The 21,217-nt window shown below is 40.8% G+C and overlaps 1 protein-coding gene across 1 annotated transcript in view; it reads right to left on the bottom strand.

Annotated features, from left to right (window-relative positions):
• The window catches only part of MCUB (mitochondrial calcium uniporter dominant negative subunit beta), a 35,230-nt gene extending 14,862 nt beyond the window's left edge, over positions 1 to 20,368 (bottom strand). The window contains exon 1 of the mRNA XM_053461509.1: positions 20,171 to 20,368. Coding sequence (XP_053317484.1) covers positions 20,171 to 20,224 — 54 coding nt within the window. The 5' untranslated portion in view covers positions 20,225 to 20,368. The remainder of the gene's footprint in view (positions 1 to 20,170) is intronic.
• Between the last annotated feature and the right edge of the window lie 849 nt (positions 20,369 to 21,217).

A 21,217-nucleotide genomic window follows, 5' to 3' on the forward strand; every position in this document is an offset into this window, starting at 1 on the left:
CCACTTTCCCCCCAACATTTAAAGTAAACCTGCGCTGGCCCTACACCCCTAAGAGTGGGGGAGCTTCCAGCATCCCTGGGACTTCAGCAACATTTCAGAGCGGCAAGTGGGAGCAGCAAAGAAGGTGATTTTACAGCTTCCCTTGACATATGGTGAACACTTGAGAAGTACACAGGTATGATTAAGTGTAGAGGTCTTGGAAGCGGCCATCTTAACTTCATGTCCTTAGGATTTGCATTGTAAGCTCGCAACAGCAGAGCCCTCTTCTCCTTTGCACCAGTTTGTTATTTTCTGTGTTATTGTATGTGTTTATAAATCGTTCTAATGAATGTAACAGAGCTGCGGAATCGGACGGTGCTTTATAAATAAATGTAATGTAATTTGCATGATTATTAGCATACCTGGGAACTCTCCGGGTTTCCCGGGTCGCGGGAGCGGGGTCTTGACACGCCCCGCTCCCCGTCCATTCTTTCATTTACATGGGGGTGTTCTCCCCGACGTCAGTGTGCAGTCCTGGCCACTTCCTGCAAGGGAAGGCTCCGGGTAGCCGGAGCTGAGAAGTTTCCAGGTATGATTATTAGTCACACTAAAACTTTGCACCCCTTTGTTAAGTTACACTCCCTTTTTTCTGGCAGTTGACTTGCTCTGTCAATGTTTGTAATTGTGGGGGGAATAAAGGGAGCTACCATTGGCATATGAAATTAAATGATATGCCAGGTCTCAGCTTTTATAAGGTCAACTATTAAATCAAATATCTTTAAATAAATTACACTAGCCATTCTCAAACAATTTTGTCTGTGACATATGCTCCACTTAGAGGCATCCTTCTTAGCAGGTGAATAAAGTGCTCCTTTCAGATAAAAAATGAGTTACACAAGCATTGCAAAACTTGTCTGTGTCCTCTGACCTTGCAACGTATTGTACATTATTTACTATTCCTACTGATTTTTGACGAATATGGCTATATCCAATTTTTTTTTTATTGAGAAACATAGGGAAAGTAAATTACTATTACAGATGCTGCAAACACTAGTAATTACAACTGGGTGTGGAGGGCATAAAACAAGCTCCTTAGTTCAATAATTGATGAGAATTCATGTGCTGCGGAATCGGACGGTGCTTTATAAATAAATGTAATGTAATTTGCATGATTATTAGCATACCTGGGAACTCTCCGGGTTTCCCGGGTCGCGGGAGCGGGGTCTTGACACGCCCCGCTCCCCGTCCATTCTTTCATTTACATGGGGGTGTTCTCCCCGACGTCAGTGTGCAGTCCTGGCCACTTCCTGCAAGGGAAGGCTCCGGGTAGCCGGAGCTGAGAAGTTTCCAGGTATGATTATTAGTCACACTAAAACTTTGCACCCCTTTGTTAAGTTACACTCCCTTTTTTCTGGCAGTTGACTTGCTCTGTCAATGTTTGTAATTGTGGGGGGAATAAAGGGAGCTACCATTGGCATATGAAATTAAATGATATGCCAGGTCTCAGCTTTTATAAGGTCAACTATTAAATCAAATATCTTTAAATAAATTACACTAGCCATTCTCAAACAATTTTGTCTGTGACATATGCTCCACTTAGAGGCATCCTTCTTAGCAGGTGAATAAAGTGCTCCTTTCAGATAAAAAATGAGTTACACAAGCATTGCAAAACTTGTCTGTGTCCTCTGACCTTGCAACGTATTGTACATTATTTACTATTCCTACTGATTTTTGACGAATATGGCTATATCCAATTTTTTTTTTATTGAGAAACATAGGGAAAGTAAATTACTATTACAGATGCTGCAAACACTAGTAATTACAACTGGGTGTGGAGGGCATAAAACAAGCTCCTTAGTTCAATAATTGATGAGAATTCAGTTTCTCATCAGTGGCAGGAGCTATACTGGAATAACCTGGGAGTTTAATACACGCTTGTTCTCATATCTTGTTTCTGTATAAATCACGGAGCAATCAATTAGTACATTCCAATGAGTTATTACAACACGTAAAAGTAAATTGGATTTTTCCACAGGGGCTGCCTTTTCTGTTATGCTGAAGGCACAGTTCAAGGAATCGGTAGTTTGAGATTCATACTGATGCAGCTGTCTGGCCCAGGTTATTGAACACTAAAGACTCTCTCATTGGAATAAATTTGTACATTTGTTAAGGGAAAAACTGAAACATAGAAACAATCAAATCTCATTTAACTTCAGCTTCCACTTGGAACAGGTCCACACTGTGTAGAAAGCCTTGACAATAACAAATCATTTGGCACAAACAGGAGTATTATAGCATGTGCACCCAGTGTAATGATTTTAACCAGTGACTCGCTATATGCAGTATCTAACCGCCCCCCACGATGATAAAGGCCATCATTTTCCAGCTATTACGGTTATCTAGGCTAGGTAGAACTATCTCTATCTACCTAGTTTGACTAGCAGTCTCTATGCGTTTGACCCATCTCCTGCCCACTTTTCTTCCACTCCACACCTACAAGGTATATACACCAGACTCATCACCCGTGTTGAACATTAACATATTTGAAACACTCTGGGTTTGCCCCAAAAAAGTAAAAAACACAACCAGTACTTTACAGATGTTTTATCTCAATGACTCCATTATGCATGATTAAGCGCTAATCACAATGAGCAGGTTCTGGAAGAAGGGGTGCGCTAGCCTTGTCTAATGCATAGCGACACCGGTACAAAGACTTTTCCCACTATGCATTATCCTGATCAATATTATGTTTGTTCACATCATGCTCTACACAAATCCCTCCATATTTTTCTAGACTATTATTACACAATAATGAGATGAAGGCATAACAGAGAGTATTCTAGGATTAGAGGAACTGTTCCACATACGGGCCCCCAGGGTCTGCATCACGTAGAGAGAAGTAAAAGAAAGCTATCTGCCATTTTGTTTTTCTGTTTAATGCCACGTCTCTTACAAAATGTGGTTAAGGTTTTAATCATATAGTACAGTTGCCTAGCAACAGAGCTCTGCCATTCATCCAAAGCCCTCCGCTATGAATTACATCACAGCGGTGTGACCACCAGCAGCCACTTCCACCTACCATTTAATGCTCATGCATGTGATCAACATTTACACAGTGATGGCCAGCGAGTGTGACTGAGTAATGTGTTCTGTGATGAGAGTTATTAGAAGAGCTTATAGGTAATGCCCTTTATGACAAAAACAGGCATGCTTAGCAATGAAGACAGGTAGGATTCAGAGGCCCCTATTTAAGATGTATTCTGTATTAGTGCATAATAATATAAAAATCTAGGAATGTTGGGGAAAAAATGTCTGCAGAACAATGTTTCCCAATGTAAACCTATACAATGCAGCCAACACAATTATATTTAAATGCTGGCTTTGCATAACCCAAACATACCCAGACATAATAATATTTAATACCGTCAAATGTTTTTGCAGTCATATATTCTTCAGGTAAACTCAGTTAAATATATATTCATGGAAATCAATACCAGGCCGAAGTAGCTCTTTTGCCTCAGAACAGAAAAAAAGGTTTAACAAACTTCAAGCATAAGAGAAGCCAAAGCTGAACAGTTAAACAGTAACTGGCATTTAATTCTTTGTATTTTCATGTTGAGTTTACAGAGGTTCATCACCACAGGGATCAATTTAAACGTAAAACAGAATAGGAACCTTTCCTAAAAGAAATGGCACACTTAGTATGGTCCAGTGAATAATAAATGTATAACTCAAGATGTCCCACATGCATCCAAACCTTCTGCCGCTGACTGAGATACCAAAGTTAAATATGTAAAAAGCTGCTACCATATGCTGTACTCCTAAAACTATTACCGTATTGGCTCGGATATAGGCTTTAAAAAAGCACCAAAAAAACATGCTGCCACTCTGCCCCCCCCCCCCCCGAGATATGCTGCCACTGTCCTCCCTCCCCGAGATACGCTGCCACTGTCCTCCCTCCGCGAGATACGCTGCCACTGTCCTCCCTCCCCGAGATATGCTACCACTGTCCTCCTCCTCCCCCCCGATATGCAACCACTGTCCTCCCCCCCCATATGCTACCGCTGTCCTCCTCCCCCCCGATATGCTACCGCTGTCCTCCTCCCCCCCGATATGCTACCACTGTCCTCCCCCCCCGATATGCTACCACTGTCCCCCCCCGATATGCTACCACTGTCCTCCTCCCCCCCCCGATATGCTACCACTGTCCCCCCCCGATATGCTACCACTGTCCTCCTCCCCCCCCCCGATATGCTACCACTGTCCTCCTCTGCCCCCCCTCCTCGACTTACCGGAGCAGACTCCCGGTTGTCTTGCGGGGCTGGCGGGGGACATCTACGCAATAGGCGTATGCAACTTCCGGTGCCGGTACTGGAAGTTGCATACGCGTATTGCGTAGATGTCTCCCGCCGGCCCCGCAAGACACCCGGGAGTCTGCTCCGGTAAGTCGGGGGTGGGCAGAGGTAAAACGCATCGTGCGGAAGTGCTGGGAAGTGCTGGCAGGGGAGGCTTTCTGAGCGTATCGGGGAGAAGGATGCAGGTCCCCTGCACCGCTGCGGGGGATCTGTATCCTAACCCCGCTGCCTGCCCGGCGCCCGGGACTGCATGTCCCGGGCGTCGGGCGCTAGACCCCGAATATAGGCCGCACCCCCACTTTAAAGACTTAAAGTGGGGGAAAAAAGTGCGGCCTATATTAGGGCCAATACGGTAATACGGGAAACAGACTAACAATTCTGTCACTTGAATTGCGCTTAAAAAAATCTAATTTTGGGATAATCTCTCTTCTGCTTAAAACACCACAACAGGACAAATACTGCTTAGTTATACACTCACATGCACGTTCCATATATTACATTATTTCACAATTACTGCATACTATTCATGACCTCATTTTCTATATCACATTTGTGTAACTGGATCAATCTCCTTCATTAGAATCCATGTCGTATTCACTAATCAGGAAATGGCTAATCATCATTAATTCATGATATATACAGCTACACATCAGGTAGCTCATTCAGCCAAGCAACATGAATTATCAGTAAAGGCAAACATATTGGAGTTAAATTTTACCAACAAAAGAAAAAAAAAAAGCTTGAAAAATAATAAATAATGCTACTCTACAAAGAAAAAGGGCACTAAATACAATCTCTTTTGGTATAAATCAAAAACACAGATTGTTGCCCTTTAAAGTGGGAACACCGCAAGCATGCTCTTTGTATCTCTTTTTAGGACAAATCTGTTTGGCATTTGCACACATGTACTATTTTATTTTAGTTTACAGATGTAAAAAATTCAGTATATAAAACGGTTAAAGTTACGTATAGAATGAAGAACATAAATAAAACATTTTGATCTTATGTAAGCAGTGCCCAAGGATGTTAAACTGGAATTGTTATATTTTTGACAAGAGGCACACAAACTGCAGGTGCTTGAAATCATGCTGCCAGCTGATTTTAAATAGAAGCGGAGACGCAAGCTTTTTTTTTGTACTGAGTCACTTTTTTCAAGCTGTTTTAATTAAAGAATTTGGAGAACTCAATGTTCTTATCTGCTAAATGTAAATGAAATAAAGCTGGGACTTTAATGAAGCTTTCTTGTGATTTCTATGTTAACTAAAATGCGAAATGTACATTAAAACATAGAATTCTGGAACTTTATATTTTGGAAATTTCTATTTATTTTGTTTCCAACAATCTCAAGTTTGGTCTTGTGGCAATTCAACAACAGACTCTACTATGTGTAACAAAAGATTACGCTAGTTTATATAAAATAGATAAATCGGTGCCCTTGAACCATTGGTCACAAGGACTGGACTACTAGAGGAGCAGGGCTGGTTGGGGAGATCCTAAAATGAAGTAGGGAGCAATGAAACAGGAAGACCTCCAGGGTACAAAGAAAATGAGAGGAGAAGAGATAGGGAGAAAGAGGAGGGGGAAAAAGGCAGCGAGAACGGGGAGAGAAATAGACAGTGAGAGATGGAGAGAAATGAAAGTGAGAAAGGGGAGAGATAATGAGGAGGAAAAATAACAAGGAGATATAAAGAGAAAAGAGAGACCGTGAGAAAAGGGGGGAGAAAGACAGTGAGAAAAGGGGGGAGAAAGACAGTGAGAAAAGGGGGGGCAGCGAGAAAAGGGGGGGGAAAGACAGTGAGAAAAGGGGGGGGAAGTTTTCTATGTTATTCTCATATGATTATGCTAAATATGCTATGATTAAATGTCGCAAAGCTTCACAAAATTGTAGCAGACTTCTAGAGAAAAAGAACTGGAAGATATATAATCAGTTTGTCACTGAAAACTTACAGCAATAATAAAGTGTATACAAATAGAATGGGAAAACATTCATAGACTACTTTCGATAAATCACCAACGTACAGTTTTGTAAATTGTATTTAAAGTAATATTTAGCTTCCAAAAATAAATTGCACACACAAAGTTTTCTCTGGTATGTACTAAATAAAAAAAATGGGATATTTATGGCACAAATTAGCTACACTGTAGTAGGCAGAGCATCGTGCATAATAAATTCAAAAATAAAGAAACAAAAACACAAAATAATAGTAGCAATAAGCTTGGTCATATCTATAAACAGAACGTAGTTTTAGGTACAGGATTTTACCTGTAGGGACACTGCTTGTTATAAGATTATAAGATTGCATTTGAAAGTAAATCTAAACTAGCATGCTATGGAACTACAACTTATGTTATGCCATGGTGTGCCACGCTGCATGTCAGACCTAAATGTTTAGTTGTCCTTCAGAAGCATTTGAGCTGAAGGGTATAGAATAATTCTACTTTATGAAACTGTTTGGAAGGCAAGAAGCGGCCCTCTCACTTTTCTCTACATTAATGGATAACGTCAAGTAGGAGAACTGTAGGACACTCAAGGTGGTTGTTCAATGAGTATTTTTTAGAAGATGTAATTAGTTTTAAAAAAACTTCTAAGACACTCATGGAAGGTTGATTTATTCAAAGTACATACTTTGTCATTGATGCCATAGTTCTACTTTGAGAAACCCAGACTGTTCCAGTGGAGACTTCAAGGGTAAATTTTGGAATCATGAAAGCTTCTATCATGATTAAGTTTATTTGTTGAAACTACCTTTAAATTGTACTCTTTTTGTTTTTGGCATTGCATTGTCACTGGCTACCCCCTGAAACAAAGAATGCATTATAAAGAACTTTGCACTCCAAAAACTAAAATTTACCAATCAGTGGCAGGAAAGTGTTCCTGTTGAAATAAGCGGGAGTGCTTTTTAAGCATGTTTACTGGGGGTCTTGTAAGACTCTTGCCCCTTGGAACATTCCCTGAGCCAGCCATAGAGCTGACTGCTAATAAGTTTATCACAAGACAGGGGAGGTGTTTTCCAGAACACATCTACTGTACAAGGAGCATGTGAGCATAAGAACTGGACCGCGGAGCACTGGAAGAAGGTGGCTGGTCTGATGAATCAAGTTTTCTTTTATATCAAGCGAATGGCCGAGTGCGTGTGGATTGCTTACCTGGAGAACACATGGCACCAGGATGCATCCCTGGAGGCCCCACCTCAGAACTTATAGAATCTGCTGCCAACTTCTTGGTGCCAGATACCACAGCACAACTTCAGAGGTACAGGCACATGTGCCAAGCAGGGGTGGCTCAAGGTCAGGTAGGGCCCTGAGGCAACAATTTTACACACAGTGCATCACAGTTTGTTGCACTTGGGGCTGCGTAGCGGCAGAACAGTCAGGGTGCCCATGCTGATGTCTACAATGGGCACGTGAGCATAAGAACTGGACCACGGAGTAATGAAAGAAGGTGGCTGGTCTGATGAATCATGTTTTCTTTTACATCATGTGGATGGGTGGCTGCGTCTCTTACATGGAGAACACATGGCACCAGGATGCATCCCTGGAGGTCCCACCTCGCAACTTACAGGACATAAAGGATCCGCTGCTAACGTCTTGGTGCCAGATACCACAGCACACCTTCAAAGGTAAATGGGGACCTACATAATAGTAGGTAAGTGGTCATAATGTTGTGGCTGATTTGTGTACACACACATACATACATATACTCACAGTATTGTGCAAACATTTTAGGCAGTTCTGGAAAATGCTTTAAAGTAAGAGTGCTCTCAAAAATAGATATGATAGTGTATTTCTTGTCATTTAACAAAATGCAAACTATCATATCTATTTTTGAGAGCACTCTTACTTTACAGCAATTTTCCAGAACTGCCTAAAACTTTCACACAGTACTGTATATTTACAAAAGCACACAGAACATTACAAATACACAAGTTTAAATAATCTGAAATCCGAAAGTATTTTTGAATGCACTGCATGAAGGTTATTAGCAGGAAATATCTGTATGTGTGACACATGGAGGACATTGCTGCTATATTTAGCAATGAATTTTATGCAACTTTGACACGCATCAAATAGCCGCCTAAGGGATAAAAATTACTTCTTTTTTTAACAATGTATTTTAAATGAATGAAGAAGGTCATTAAAAAAAAAAAAAGAGTACTGCTTTTACTGCAACTTTTTTTGCTTGGGGATCCATTAATAACAAAACAGGGGGCACATGCATGTATTTGTAACTGGGCTTTGATAATAAAATATTTACATACTGTGCATTAAAGATAATATGCCTTATACATATTTCAGGTAAATCAATAATCATCTTAGCATAGGTCACTGATCTCCTGACGTTAGCCTATGGGGTAGCATTTGAGAACACTCACCTGTACTCCTCAAAAGAAATCCTGAAAATCAATCCTAATGGGTGTGAAACGTGGAGAAGACCGAGGATAACTGGCATTTCTTTGGCCTGGCCTTGCTGATGCCGTATAACCTTGCGTCTTGTTGCTGTGCTCAGTCGCCATGGTTTATTACTTTTGACATTAAACTGTCTTCAGCAACCTCACCTTGTTAGTGAGTTTGGCTGTTCCTAAAGTGTTTTTGGCAGTAACTGGGGCACGCATACTCTTTAAATAATTTCTTCTATTTGAACGGGAACCGTATTCTAGATGATGATAGGCTGTCAGCCTAAATATTCAGGAATCCTGAGCAGCTAGGGGGACAGATCTTCTGAACGCTGCATTTGCAATTGCTTAAAATGGTAAGTGCATTATTTTTAATGTTGACTATATGCATAGAACATGCACATTAAATATGTACTTTATGCATCCTTTACTTATCATTGGCCAACATGTGCCCTGACCCTTTTATAAAGATGCAGAGCAAAGCAGATTCAGCAGATTTTTAGACAGAAAATGCAACTTGAAGCCAGGTGTTGTGAAAAACTCCCCAGATTTGCCCCAGAACCCTCCTACCCAGAACACTGCATTCGGGTAATTCAGAGAATGCTTCTGTATTATTCCAGCAAAATGTTTCCATATCTGAGTTAGTGATGGAATATTTTATGAAACATTGTTTCCGCGATGAGGTTTAATTACACTGAAATAATTATGGTCACAAAAATAAATGCAGGCTTTCAGGATCATAAGTGAATTCGGTTATTTCACGGGCTCTGACAGAAAAGATATAATAAATGGTCAGTGCTGTGGTTAGTGAATAAATAGCTCATTAATAGGCATTATGAGATCTCTGATATGCATGTGCCCAGATCACCATGTTTTCAGGGGCTATGTGGGAAGGAAAGGGGGGGGTGAATTTTGCCCAAATGCCCACTTGCAACAAGCCCCATCCATATTCTACTGCTTCTTGCTATAGCCCATCCATGGTCTCCTCGTGAACCTCCTTCAAAGTCTTTCAAAGTGGAAGTTGGAATGTAAATCCGGTCCTGGAAATAGTTTTCCTCCAATTAGGGGAATGTCCTTTCTTGTTAGTTAACTCTGAAGTTTTATTCCATCGTAACTAGATTCTGTAGGGAATGACCATTTAAAATGCTTGAAATTCAACTAAATGAAGAGCTAAAAACTCTCATGAATTTCTCATGAGACTCCTTAAACTCATGACAACTGATATCGGCGACATGTTTGCAATGTAATTTTATCATTATCTTTTATTTATATAGCGCCAACAATTTACACAGCTAAGATGCTTTCCCTTACATTATTATTTCAAAATGCTGCCAAGGCCAATTAAATTAAATAAACAAAAGGATACAAAATGTTAACTGACCACAGCTGATTAGCAGAACATGTATTTCTCTAGGACACATTTACATTCTTGGGACCTCTAGGACACCACGCCAAAACAAATTACATTGTATGCTACTAACACTAACACAAATCGCTTTAAGCACGAGTATCGAATAACTAAATAAAGAAAAATCCACCTTGTAATAGATAAAAATATTTCTTAATTTTTTTTAGGATTCTATGTGAGATACTATACAGGCATTAAAGCAAAAAACAATAAGGGGGCACTGATTTAATCGTAAAAAAATAATAATTAGGTCAAGTGGAACTTAAAAAAATCAATTACATTTCTGTTTAAAATCATAAAGTATGAATATGCCGGAACAAAAACAAGTATAGTAAAAAAAACAAACCGAGCAGAGCCTCAATCATTTAGAGAGTTCAACTGTTTTAAGTTTCTTCAGGGTTGCATCAGAGCAGGAACCATTATAGTTTGGGATCAATCTTAAAGCTCTTGGGAGGCAGTGGGTGCGGATTAGTAAGGAATCTTACCTGAAGAGCAATCAAGCAACATCTGGCTTAAAATACTGTTTAAGTTTTTAGTCCCCCCCCCCAACTATAACAAATGTTCACTATTCCAACCCAAATTACTAATTTTTACTTTTGCAACGCAAGCGTTTAATAAACGATCACAGGTAAAATCCTGGAGTATGTTATCAGGCTTTCATCAAAGGGAGTATGCCAGGTAAGCCACTAAATCAATATAAAGTGCCTAAGGCTTTCCATGGTGTCCCAAAGTACATCTAGATAGTCCATCCAAATAGACAATCAATTCCACAAACCAAGTTTAAAGCGTGGTTGTGACTTAATTAAATTACTTTTTGTCCAGAAGCAATAATATATATTTCAAGGTCTGGCCATCTAATGCAGAGCCTGTTTGCCTTGGAGAAGGAAGGTTGTAATCAATACAGAAAGAGCTTGGTCTACAAATCACTCTTACACTACGTCCTGCCCCAGGAACATAAAGGACTGATGGATTTATTATCAATGTCTTTAACTGCGATGCTACTAAGGTAGTTTAGTAAAAGTCTTAATGGGATATATAGACAAAAGTGACATTAAGTGAAGTGCTAGAAAAGAAAAAAAAAACAAAAGAGAAATACAAAAAAAACCCCCACGAAAACCTATTTCCTTTAGATCACAGATAACACTGGCCCATGTGTAGCAAGCAATCATTCAACTAAAAGGGGCAGCATCAGCTTCCTTGAAAAGGAAAGCAGTTGGAAGCCATTAAATAGATAAGGTTCACATTAAAATACCAGCGCCGGTCCTAAATGTAGAGAAAATGGGACCATTTATAGTGGAAGCCAGATTCTCATTATATTCCCTGGAGAGGGCACCGTCATAGTGGATTTCGCAGATCCAGTGGCAAAAGGCACATGCAAACGCTTCCCTTTTTTTGAGCACAGCTGATGATTTCACGATCTCTTCTTTGTATCTTTATTCAAATCCCATTAATTCCCCACATGAAACATCTCCTGTCAGCCTGCTGTGAGCTCACTTCTTATCGGCAATTCAAATTCCGGCATCTTTCCCCTGACATTTTATGGTGCTTACTGTCGCTCTACGTGTGGCTGTTAATCTAGCAGGAAGATTGTCTTTTCCACAAACTACATGGTTTCTTAAACAAGATCTTTCTTCTGTTTTGTCCTTTCAACATAATTACAGCTATTACTATAAATTGCTCCTGCGCTGTATACCGACTACAATATAACTCTGTCTATGTAATTTTGTGTCTGGATCACGTTTTTTTTTTGGGACGCTCACTTCCACACAAACCATAGCACAGAATCAGACCTATGATGACTTTTCAGAAATCTCCTGGATTTAACGATGCATTATACAGGGACAGATCAGCCATTCTTGCCGGACATATGTACCATGACCCTTCATAATACATAGTTATATGTGGAAACTCTCGGGTTTGACCAGGAGTCTCCAGGACAGTTTTATCTTTCTCTGGACAGAGAAGCAGCATTTGGTAGACTTGTGCATTTTGCCTCATTCTTTTCTCTCACTGTACTTCCAGGTAGGAAGCATCACTTCCCAGTCTAGCGCACATGTGCCAAGCAGGGGTGGATCAAGGCCAAGTGGGGCCCTGAGGAAACAATTTTACACACAATGCATCGCAGTTTGTTGTATATGGGGCTGCGTAGCTGCAGAACAGTCAGGGTGTCCATGCTGACCTCTGTCCGCTGCCGAAAGCGCCTACAATGGGCACATGAGCATAAGAACTGGATCACAGAGCAATAGAAGAAGGATCGCCTGGTCTGATGAGTTACGTTTTCCTTTACATCATGTGGATGGCCGGGTGCGTCGCTTACCTGGAGAACACATGGCACCAGGTTGCATCCACCTCGCAATTTAGAGGATGTAAAGGATCTTCTGCTAACGTATTGATGCCGGATACCACAGCACACCTTCAGAGGTCTAGTGGAGTCCATGCCTCGACGGGCCAGGACTGTTTTATATATCTATAAATGTGCACGTAAACTAACATACATTTACGATAGGATTGAAAAAAGGGGCGTTCTTATTTCTGTAATAATTGTTTGAACAAACTGTATGCCTGGAAATGTATTTTTTCCTCAAAAAAAAACATGGTACGTCATGTTTTTTTGGCCTTTCTCCAGTGACAGTTTGTGCCTTCTGCAAATATCCACTGTCTGCCTGTATCATGGTTACTCAACCGGCAGAGCATTATAGACACATCTTTTGCTGATGTCATCTCAAGGATGTTTTTTATGATTTTGCATTTTTGCTTACCCTTCACAGACAGAACAGTAAAACTGGTCTGGCCGCTCCCGTTTGGCCACATTCACACACGATAAACCTGACACTTAAAGTTACTTACGCTAATTTTAGATACTTTATTTTTCAATCTGACATGTTTTAGCAGAAAATAAAACATGGTGCTTTCAGTTTCACAAGATGAATTAAAGAATTAAAGAGAAAAACATGGACTCTCTTCTTTTATATGGGATGCAGAGAGAGGAAAGCAGATTGATAGAAGTACGGATTGTATCATCTAGCTAAACACATCCAGAATTTGAATACAATGCATGCACAATACACCTTTAGAAACAGATATAATAATGATAATAAATATTAATAATAATAATAAAGGCTATAATTAAAAGTGTTCACGTCTAAGCTCTTATTATTTGCAGATCTGTCCCATGCAAAAATGTATGGGTGGTCTTGATGATTTCTCAAAAACACTTTTCTTTTTAATCCCAGTGCATAGAAAAAGAAGTTCTCAACAGTAGTTGCTTGCATCATTTCTGCAGCACATTTTTCTATGAGGTTAAATTGCTTACACGGCAGTATGAGAAGCTGCACCTTTATACCACACGTGTACACACCCATACCTGCTTTACAACATGATTTCCACATAATCCTTCTATTCAAATATTTTAACTGGATTTCACCCTAGCCAAGCAGGGACGGACTGGGAATTAAGAATTTCCAACAAACTGAAACGCGTGCGGTCACCTGATGACCACATGTGCTACTCAATAAATAATAGGATCTGCCGAACAAGCGGCAATAAAATGATGTGAGAAGCTCCATTGGCCACCGGGCTTGCCCCATAGCCAGTCCTGGTTTCATAAAGATAAAAGGTACAGCACATCAACTGCGTGTCTTCCACACGAAAACAAAACACTACCTTTAGCAAACATTGGTCTGCAGTAAAAGCCACAGTGTTAACCCTATAATCCACATGTACAGATTTCTGTCTTCCGTGTCATAAGGGATGGCTAAGCAACCATTACATATTATATTGTATGCACATGTTGCAAATCTGTGGTAATTGTGTTTTTGTTTTTTCCGAGTTCTCACCCTCTGCTAAGCCAACTTCAGTGATCGCCCTCGTTTTTGTTGATTATGAATACACAAAACACGTATTTTTTCTTAACAATAAATTTTGTATGAAAACGAATTTGCAAGTCTAAATAAACTTCAATTTGACTGCAATGTTTGACACAGATTGGAGCTCAAATGGTTGAATAGAAAAGCTAAAATGCCCCAAGCAAAATATTTTGGGTTGTCGACCTTCAAAAAAAAGATATACTTTTGTTTAGCAGTTTTGGTTTTTCCAGCGGCTATTGGAATAAAAAAAATATATCTAGTTGGAAACACTGATGCACGTATTTACCCATGTAACTACTAAAATAAATGGAAATATATAATTTGTGGGGGTGCACTGAACGAGTCTGTGCAAAATTACAGTTGAATGAAGACATAGCAAAAACACGAAAATGGCTCTGGTCCCGTAGCAGAAACATCATAAATTAACCCTGCATTCTTCTTTGGTGAGACTGTCAGGGTACTGTCACTTTAATAATCTGGCTGCATTTGCAGCATATGAAGCAAGAAGGCATAGCATGAGCTTGTAGCGGTAACTATGACACTACTTAAAGAACAAAAGAACAAAGTCTAACTCGTTTCTAAAAGTCAATTTAACAAGACGTTAATTTCCAAGGCAAATAATCCACGTAATAATCTATGTAATTCATGTACAATACCCATGGATACAATTTAGACAAGGTACACCTGCTTAGTGTCACACGTATAACCTTAAAGCCATGCAGTTGGCTAGATAGTAGTCTAGTAGAGTAGGGTTCCAGGTCTTGAGGGTTGCAAACAGGGCAGGAATTCTCTTTGCCTGAATACAAGACGTTGAAACTTTTTTTTTTCTTTTATTGCGACACCTGTGCTCAAACTGAGATATTATTGTGGCCATACCGTGGAAGTTCCTGAGAAGTACTCGGAGTTCCCCTTCTTATGAGTGCCAAGGCTCCAGTGGGTGGGAAATTGGAAGTGAGTGAGGAGTAGTCATGGACAAATGTCACTCCACTGCCCAGAGAAGGAGGAAACCAACCCAGAGATTTGGGGAAGCAGGACTTTACACAGAGGCTCTGAGTTAAACCCAGTGAGCTTGAAAGAGTGGCCTTCAAAGCAAGGAGTCGGGAAGCACTGTAGTCAAGCCCAGAATTGCTATCTGGCACACTGAGTAAATGCCCTTTGGCTGAATACTTGCATACATGCCGGAGTAGCCGTCTCAGTAAGTTGGAGGCTGCTGGCCATAAAGTGCCAGTGCCACTTAGTCATGCCTAGTCTGATGCTGACGGTAATTAATTCGGATTGTTTACTAGAAAGACTGGTGTCCGGAAATTATTAGAATAAGCAATGTGAACGGGTAGGTGAGAGTCTACACAAACGGGTTTAGACACATCACTGTTGAAGTGTAGCTGCACCGTTGTAACCTCTGCACTACTGACACAAAAACCTGAGCTCACATTCTGCCTGATACACGGCCCCCCGGGGCAGTTACACATACTTCACAGCATACAGGCAGTATACGGTTACATTTCACACAACAGCACACCGCTGAAAACCCTGACCAGCTTCCAGAAAACCCTGGCGAGTCATAAGGACGATTTGGGTTAATACGGTAAAACTTCATACACGGTGAATGCAAAGTGTGATGACGCATTTAATACGTTAAACTGTTTCGATTCCAGAAACCTACATAGATGAAAATATAGAAGGTAGGGCAATGTGCATACCCAGGAGCCAAAATGAAAGCCGGCATTGTAGCAAGGTGTAGACATCTCTGACACAGCGGGGTTTTTTCATTAAAGAGGGAGATGAAGGAGAGTCTACATGATGAAGATCCAACCCCAGCGAGCAGCAACATATTCAAACCAAGGCCAACAAGCCCTGAGTCTGAGGTGGCAGGTCCAGGGAGGTGGTAGCCCCCTGCGGCAAAACCAGGGGGTGGTAGATTGCCCTCTTGGGCAATCAGGTCCACCAGTGTGCTGCTGCTGAATGGGGCAGTTGCAGGGGAGATCTCTGACAACTGCCCCATTTACACCACAGAGGCCTCCATAGACGGCACTCAAAATGCTGACACTTTTAAGACACGGGGCATTGATTTATGACGTCATATCTCATTGCTATGTAGTGCGGATTGAGGCCGCAGAGAGGGCAGCTCCGAGTACTGCCCTGGGTCAGGCCTAGGGCAGCTCCAGAAGTATATTCACCTCTACCAGTGAGCCTGTTCTGCAGGAAGGTTGGCTGACCCTGTATAAAACATAACTCCCCCTTTAGTGCAAAAAAACTGAAATGTCAAAGATTTGCTGCAATGAAGCTTGCATGACGCAGCTTGTTATTATTACAAATACAGTAAGAGTTTAATCAGCTTTATTTCCTGTGTAAAAAAAAATTGCCTACGTAAGTTTTTCATTTTAATTTTTGGCTGTGAACCCACTTGCCGTATTAAGTATATGATGGCTTTCTGGCAGGAGAACCCTAATAAGATGATTATCCGCTTAAACACAATCTATAAAATGTGTTTAAAGTGCAAGCATTGTAAAATATCCTGTAACAAATATAATTTACAATAATCTGTCAGGGGGTGTAATAATATAAAAATATCTAAAACCAGTAAGCCCAGTAAGTACTGGGATAAACAGGTTCCTGCACTATTAAATGCATTACTTGAAGAATCCCCACTCAATATCTTAGCAATGTTTTCCAGGGTGAGACTAGTTTTGAGCCGAACATCTGTCTTCTCGGCAAACAAAGCAGAATCCGCAAGAAGTGAAACATCCACCTTATATACCCTTATCAGATACAGCGAGGTGGCAAAGTAACTTTCCACGCAAGCCAACTGTGTGATGGAGGAGGGGACATTGCCGAGTCCATAGTCTATTTTTACTCTAATTTTCATAATTACTGTGACGTGATCTAAGATTCTCTTAAAGGGGAACAAGTATAAATAGTATGAAGGCAAGCACCAGTCTTTAGAGCATATACCAACACAGCTTCAGTGATTATATGTCATCTACATTATAAGATCATGCAGATAGATGCCATGTATTGCTGGCCCTAGGCCAAAAGGCACCGCAGGCAGGAATACTCAGGCACCCTGTAGCCAACTTGGGACCACAGAAGTGATAGCTTAGAGGCCACAAATGAGACAAAGTGGAGAATGCCACATAACCCTATTGAGCACCTGCCTCCAGTTACTTTGGATGCCTGGTGCGAAGACTGGCCCAGATCTCCTGTACAAGTCATGTTACTCCTTGAGACTCATTTTATTATAGATACCACCGTGTCTTTATGGATAAAACTTTATCTACTATTTTAGTTGTTGAAACTTTATTTGGTTTGATTTACAAGTATCAGCGTGTAGAAGGTCATACCAGTTTAAGTTGGCATACTTTAGATTAGGCACATGTCTATGAATGGAATCGACAAAGCAGGGGTATTTTAGCCTGTTAGCCACTTTGGACTGACCTGCGTGGACACCTTTCCCGTTATATGTTCAGATGAAGAACACACTGGTAAGTATATTCCATAATGCCGCGTTACACTGTATTTCAGGCCACCTCTTGGAGGATTTGTATTGTATTCTCAACTACACCTTCAACAGCCCTTTACAGGAAGGGTGTACATTTCAGTTAAACATTTGCTTCCTCTATAGAGAAACTGACGGGAGCGTACAGGTTCACAATGGCTTGAAATCAGGTGTATATTGCATGGTGTTGTCTGTTCAACCAATATATACATAGAAATAGAGTGTTCTCCAATATGTTCTACACTCATCTGTCTTAATGAGTTCAGCCCATCATCAGATGGAATTTCTTTTTCATAGTAAGGTCTTGCCACTAAATCTCAAGTGAGAGCAGCCGACAATGCGTAAATTATTTTCTTGCAGCTTCCGTGAAATCGCATGGTGTTTGGGAACATATGATCATCTCCCCTTGTATTAACAGCAGTAACACTGGCACTAATAACACATCTTTATTCCATATTCGAGTTGAATTGATGGACACAACACACGTTCCTTCCCAAGTCGTACCACGCTTTTAAATGCCGCAAATTGCTAAGAATTCTGTCTTTCCTGTATCAAAAAATCAGGCAGGTTCTAAAACTGTGTATAGAATTTTGTGCTAAATTGGGGTGAATAGGATACCCCTGCTAAAGAATTTTCATGACAATAATTCCATCATGTGGTTGCACAGTCAGTGTGGAGATCTGATGTTGGCGACGGGACGGCCCTTTCCTATGAACATTGGTAGGTTGTCCTATACATTGTAATTTACATCAATTAACATCTTATGTGACACAGAGGGTTAAATGCTACTAAATCTAGACCATAATTAAAAATATTATTTAAAATGTTAGATTTTATTCAATTTTAATTAAAATATATTTTTTCAGATTTTTTTTTATGAAACAAGGCTCTTGCATATTCCTTTGCGAAGCAAGATTTTTTTAATAGCTTTGCATTTAAAAGCTATTTACAGAAGACGTGCTCTGATCACACATCCATGTGATGATTTCAATCACTGTGGGAAGTCGCTTGAAAACAAATGTTATGATCTGCTCATATGATACCATTCGTTCAGCTTCGCTGATCTGCCGAGCAATTTCTGTGGTCTGGACAGCGCTAAAGATGTCATTATAATAACATCACAGCCGCACCCCAAAGGAAAATTAAACAGCAGAAAATCATCTGATGTTATGAGTGCCATTTGGATGCTGAGATAGCAATAGCAATAACCAAGGTGATTCGAAACACACACACACATATATATATATATATATACACACATACATACTATATATACATACAATTCACAAAACCAGTAGTCAATAACCTTTAAAATATCTACTCAGCGAGACAGTGAACGGGACATAGGGGACAGATTGCACCCCAAGCTGTGTTTGCTTTCATAGACATGTAAAACATTAACCCTTTTACTACCAGCCAAGTCTGTTCAGCCACATTGTCACTGGATGCACCTGTCGTTGGGGTAAGCGATAGCATGCACTACGCAGTCACAGCCAGTTCTCATTACAAGACACAGTGTTAGTAAAATAGCAGGACGGATTTCAGCCTCGTCTGATCCAATTACCCTAAATCTGGTGGGAGGTAAAGATGCCAATGCCCCAAAATATACCCTGTTAAGGCGAATAAGCATTTGAGTCTTCATCTGGTGTACGGTTTCAATTTTAGTTCTGAGAAGGCTTACAATAAACACTTGCGATGAGAGCGATTGTGAGCAGGGCACTGTTTACCCAATGTATCGGTTTATCTTAGTCTGACAGTTCTGGTTTTGTTACACCCTTTTGAATAAACATATTGTAAGAAGCGCAGAGTAAATTGTTGGTGCTATATAAATAAAAGATGATAATAATAATTAATATATTCTAGTTTTGCAATAGCCTTTGAATGTATATAATGTAAGAAGGGCTGCGTAAGTTGTTGGCGCTATAGAAATAAAAGATAATATATTCTATTTTTGTAACATCCTTGGAATAAATCTATTGTAATGCTATATATATATATATATATATATATATGATAATAATAATAATAATAATAAATATATTCTAGTTTTCTAATACCCGTTGAATGTAAATAGCGTTAAAAGGGCTGTGGCACCATAAATATTATTATTATTATTAATAATAATAATAATAATAGATTGGGTGATATGGAAATGAGTAAGCTCAAAGCTTCTTACTAAAAGCTGCCATGATCTGAATGAGTCATGTAATGGGGCTGTGGACAGGAAAAAGCAAAACAACTGGCAAGAGGGAGCGCAGCATCTAACCAAGCCCTGCCAGCCCCTAAACGGGATGGACGGGGGGGAGAGGAGAATGGTGACCGTGAAAACCAGACCGATCTGCCCTATTGCAAACACAAGCATGAAGAAGGCTTCCGTGCGAGCCGAGGCTTCATTCTCACCAGGATCTCGGTCAACTTTCTCATTTTAAGTTAAAGGGCAGGGCAGCCGTTTCTCTCCAGCTGTTGCTGAGCCCAAACTCCCATCACGATCAGCCCGGCCAGATGCTGGCCGAGCGTGATGGGAGCTTCCGCGCAACAGAAGCTGAGGAATCCCCGTGCAACTTTATAAAGTGGGGAGGAGAAAGTTGAACGGGATAGTGGCGAGCCCCAGATAACGCCTCCAGAAAGTAGTGAAAGTATGTGTGCGATCGGCGGGGATCTCCCGGGCTCACCTGGGAATGAGCAGCTAAAGGCAACCTCCTCCATACTCCTGCCAGGACGTGCATATTTAGCGGCACGCTGCAGCCTCTTCACCGGCCTCTTAGTAAATCCCGAATGCTCATAGCCAAGCTCCGGACCCGGGCAGCGTCTCCACCCTCCGGCACACACGGCTCTCCCAGGCTCGCTTGTGAACGTGGAGCACTTCCTTACAGTGACTTCGGAGCACGGCGCGCCTCCCATCACTACAGTGGCCTGCAGGAGCGTTACCGGCCAGCAGGGGGAGCAGCGCCACACGGCCTGCAGGGGCATTGACATGGATATCGTGAGTGTAGAGATCAGAACAAAGTGTGCAGCGATCTCAGGAGGAGCTGACACCGCATTATTAGCAGGCCTTACTATCCCTCCGGGTGATAAGAGTCTCTGTGTGTGTGCCTCTTCACATAACGTATCATATTTTACCAAAACATATCATATTTTACTTTATCCCTCAGTTCGCTGCCTCATTCTAGCTGTGCTGTCCTTCTGCATCTTTGTCTAAACATGGTTATGTTACATAAAGTGTCTCGAGTGCATGTAAACCATCATGAAGATATAAAGGTGCTAAGTTATTCAAGTATAATTGGAAATTATTCTAGCCTCGGTGCACGAATAATTATAATTTTAATAAAGACAGGAGGCGAGTATTTTGCATTACTTCCTTTACTCTCACAGTAGCAGCAAAGAAAGAGTTAACATAACAAGTGGAAACAACCAATAGAAATACATAACATAAGAGGTATATAAACCCCTAAGCCCTCCTCCTCTTCCTCTTTCGTCGCTGTGAACCGGACTGAAGAAATGTCCATCAAAATCGGACGACCAACGCAGATCGATGAAAACACCACCGGACTGAACAGTAACTAGCACTCGCCAGGAATCAGCGACAGCACCTCCAACGGAGCCAACGGAGCTCAAACACGGTGAGCTGAATCATCAACACCGGACGGTAAGTTCACGCTGAAATAAAGAGAGAAAACGTAACAGGACCAGATGCCAAATATACCTGAGAACAGGCACCA

Source organism: Spea bombifrons, chromosome 1 (genome assembly GCF_027358695.1).
Source record: "Spea bombifrons isolate aSpeBom1 chromosome 1, aSpeBom1.2.pri, whole genome shotgun sequence".
Taxonomy (NCBI): Eukaryota; Metazoa; Chordata; class Amphibia; order Anura; family Pelobatidae; genus Spea; species Spea bombifrons.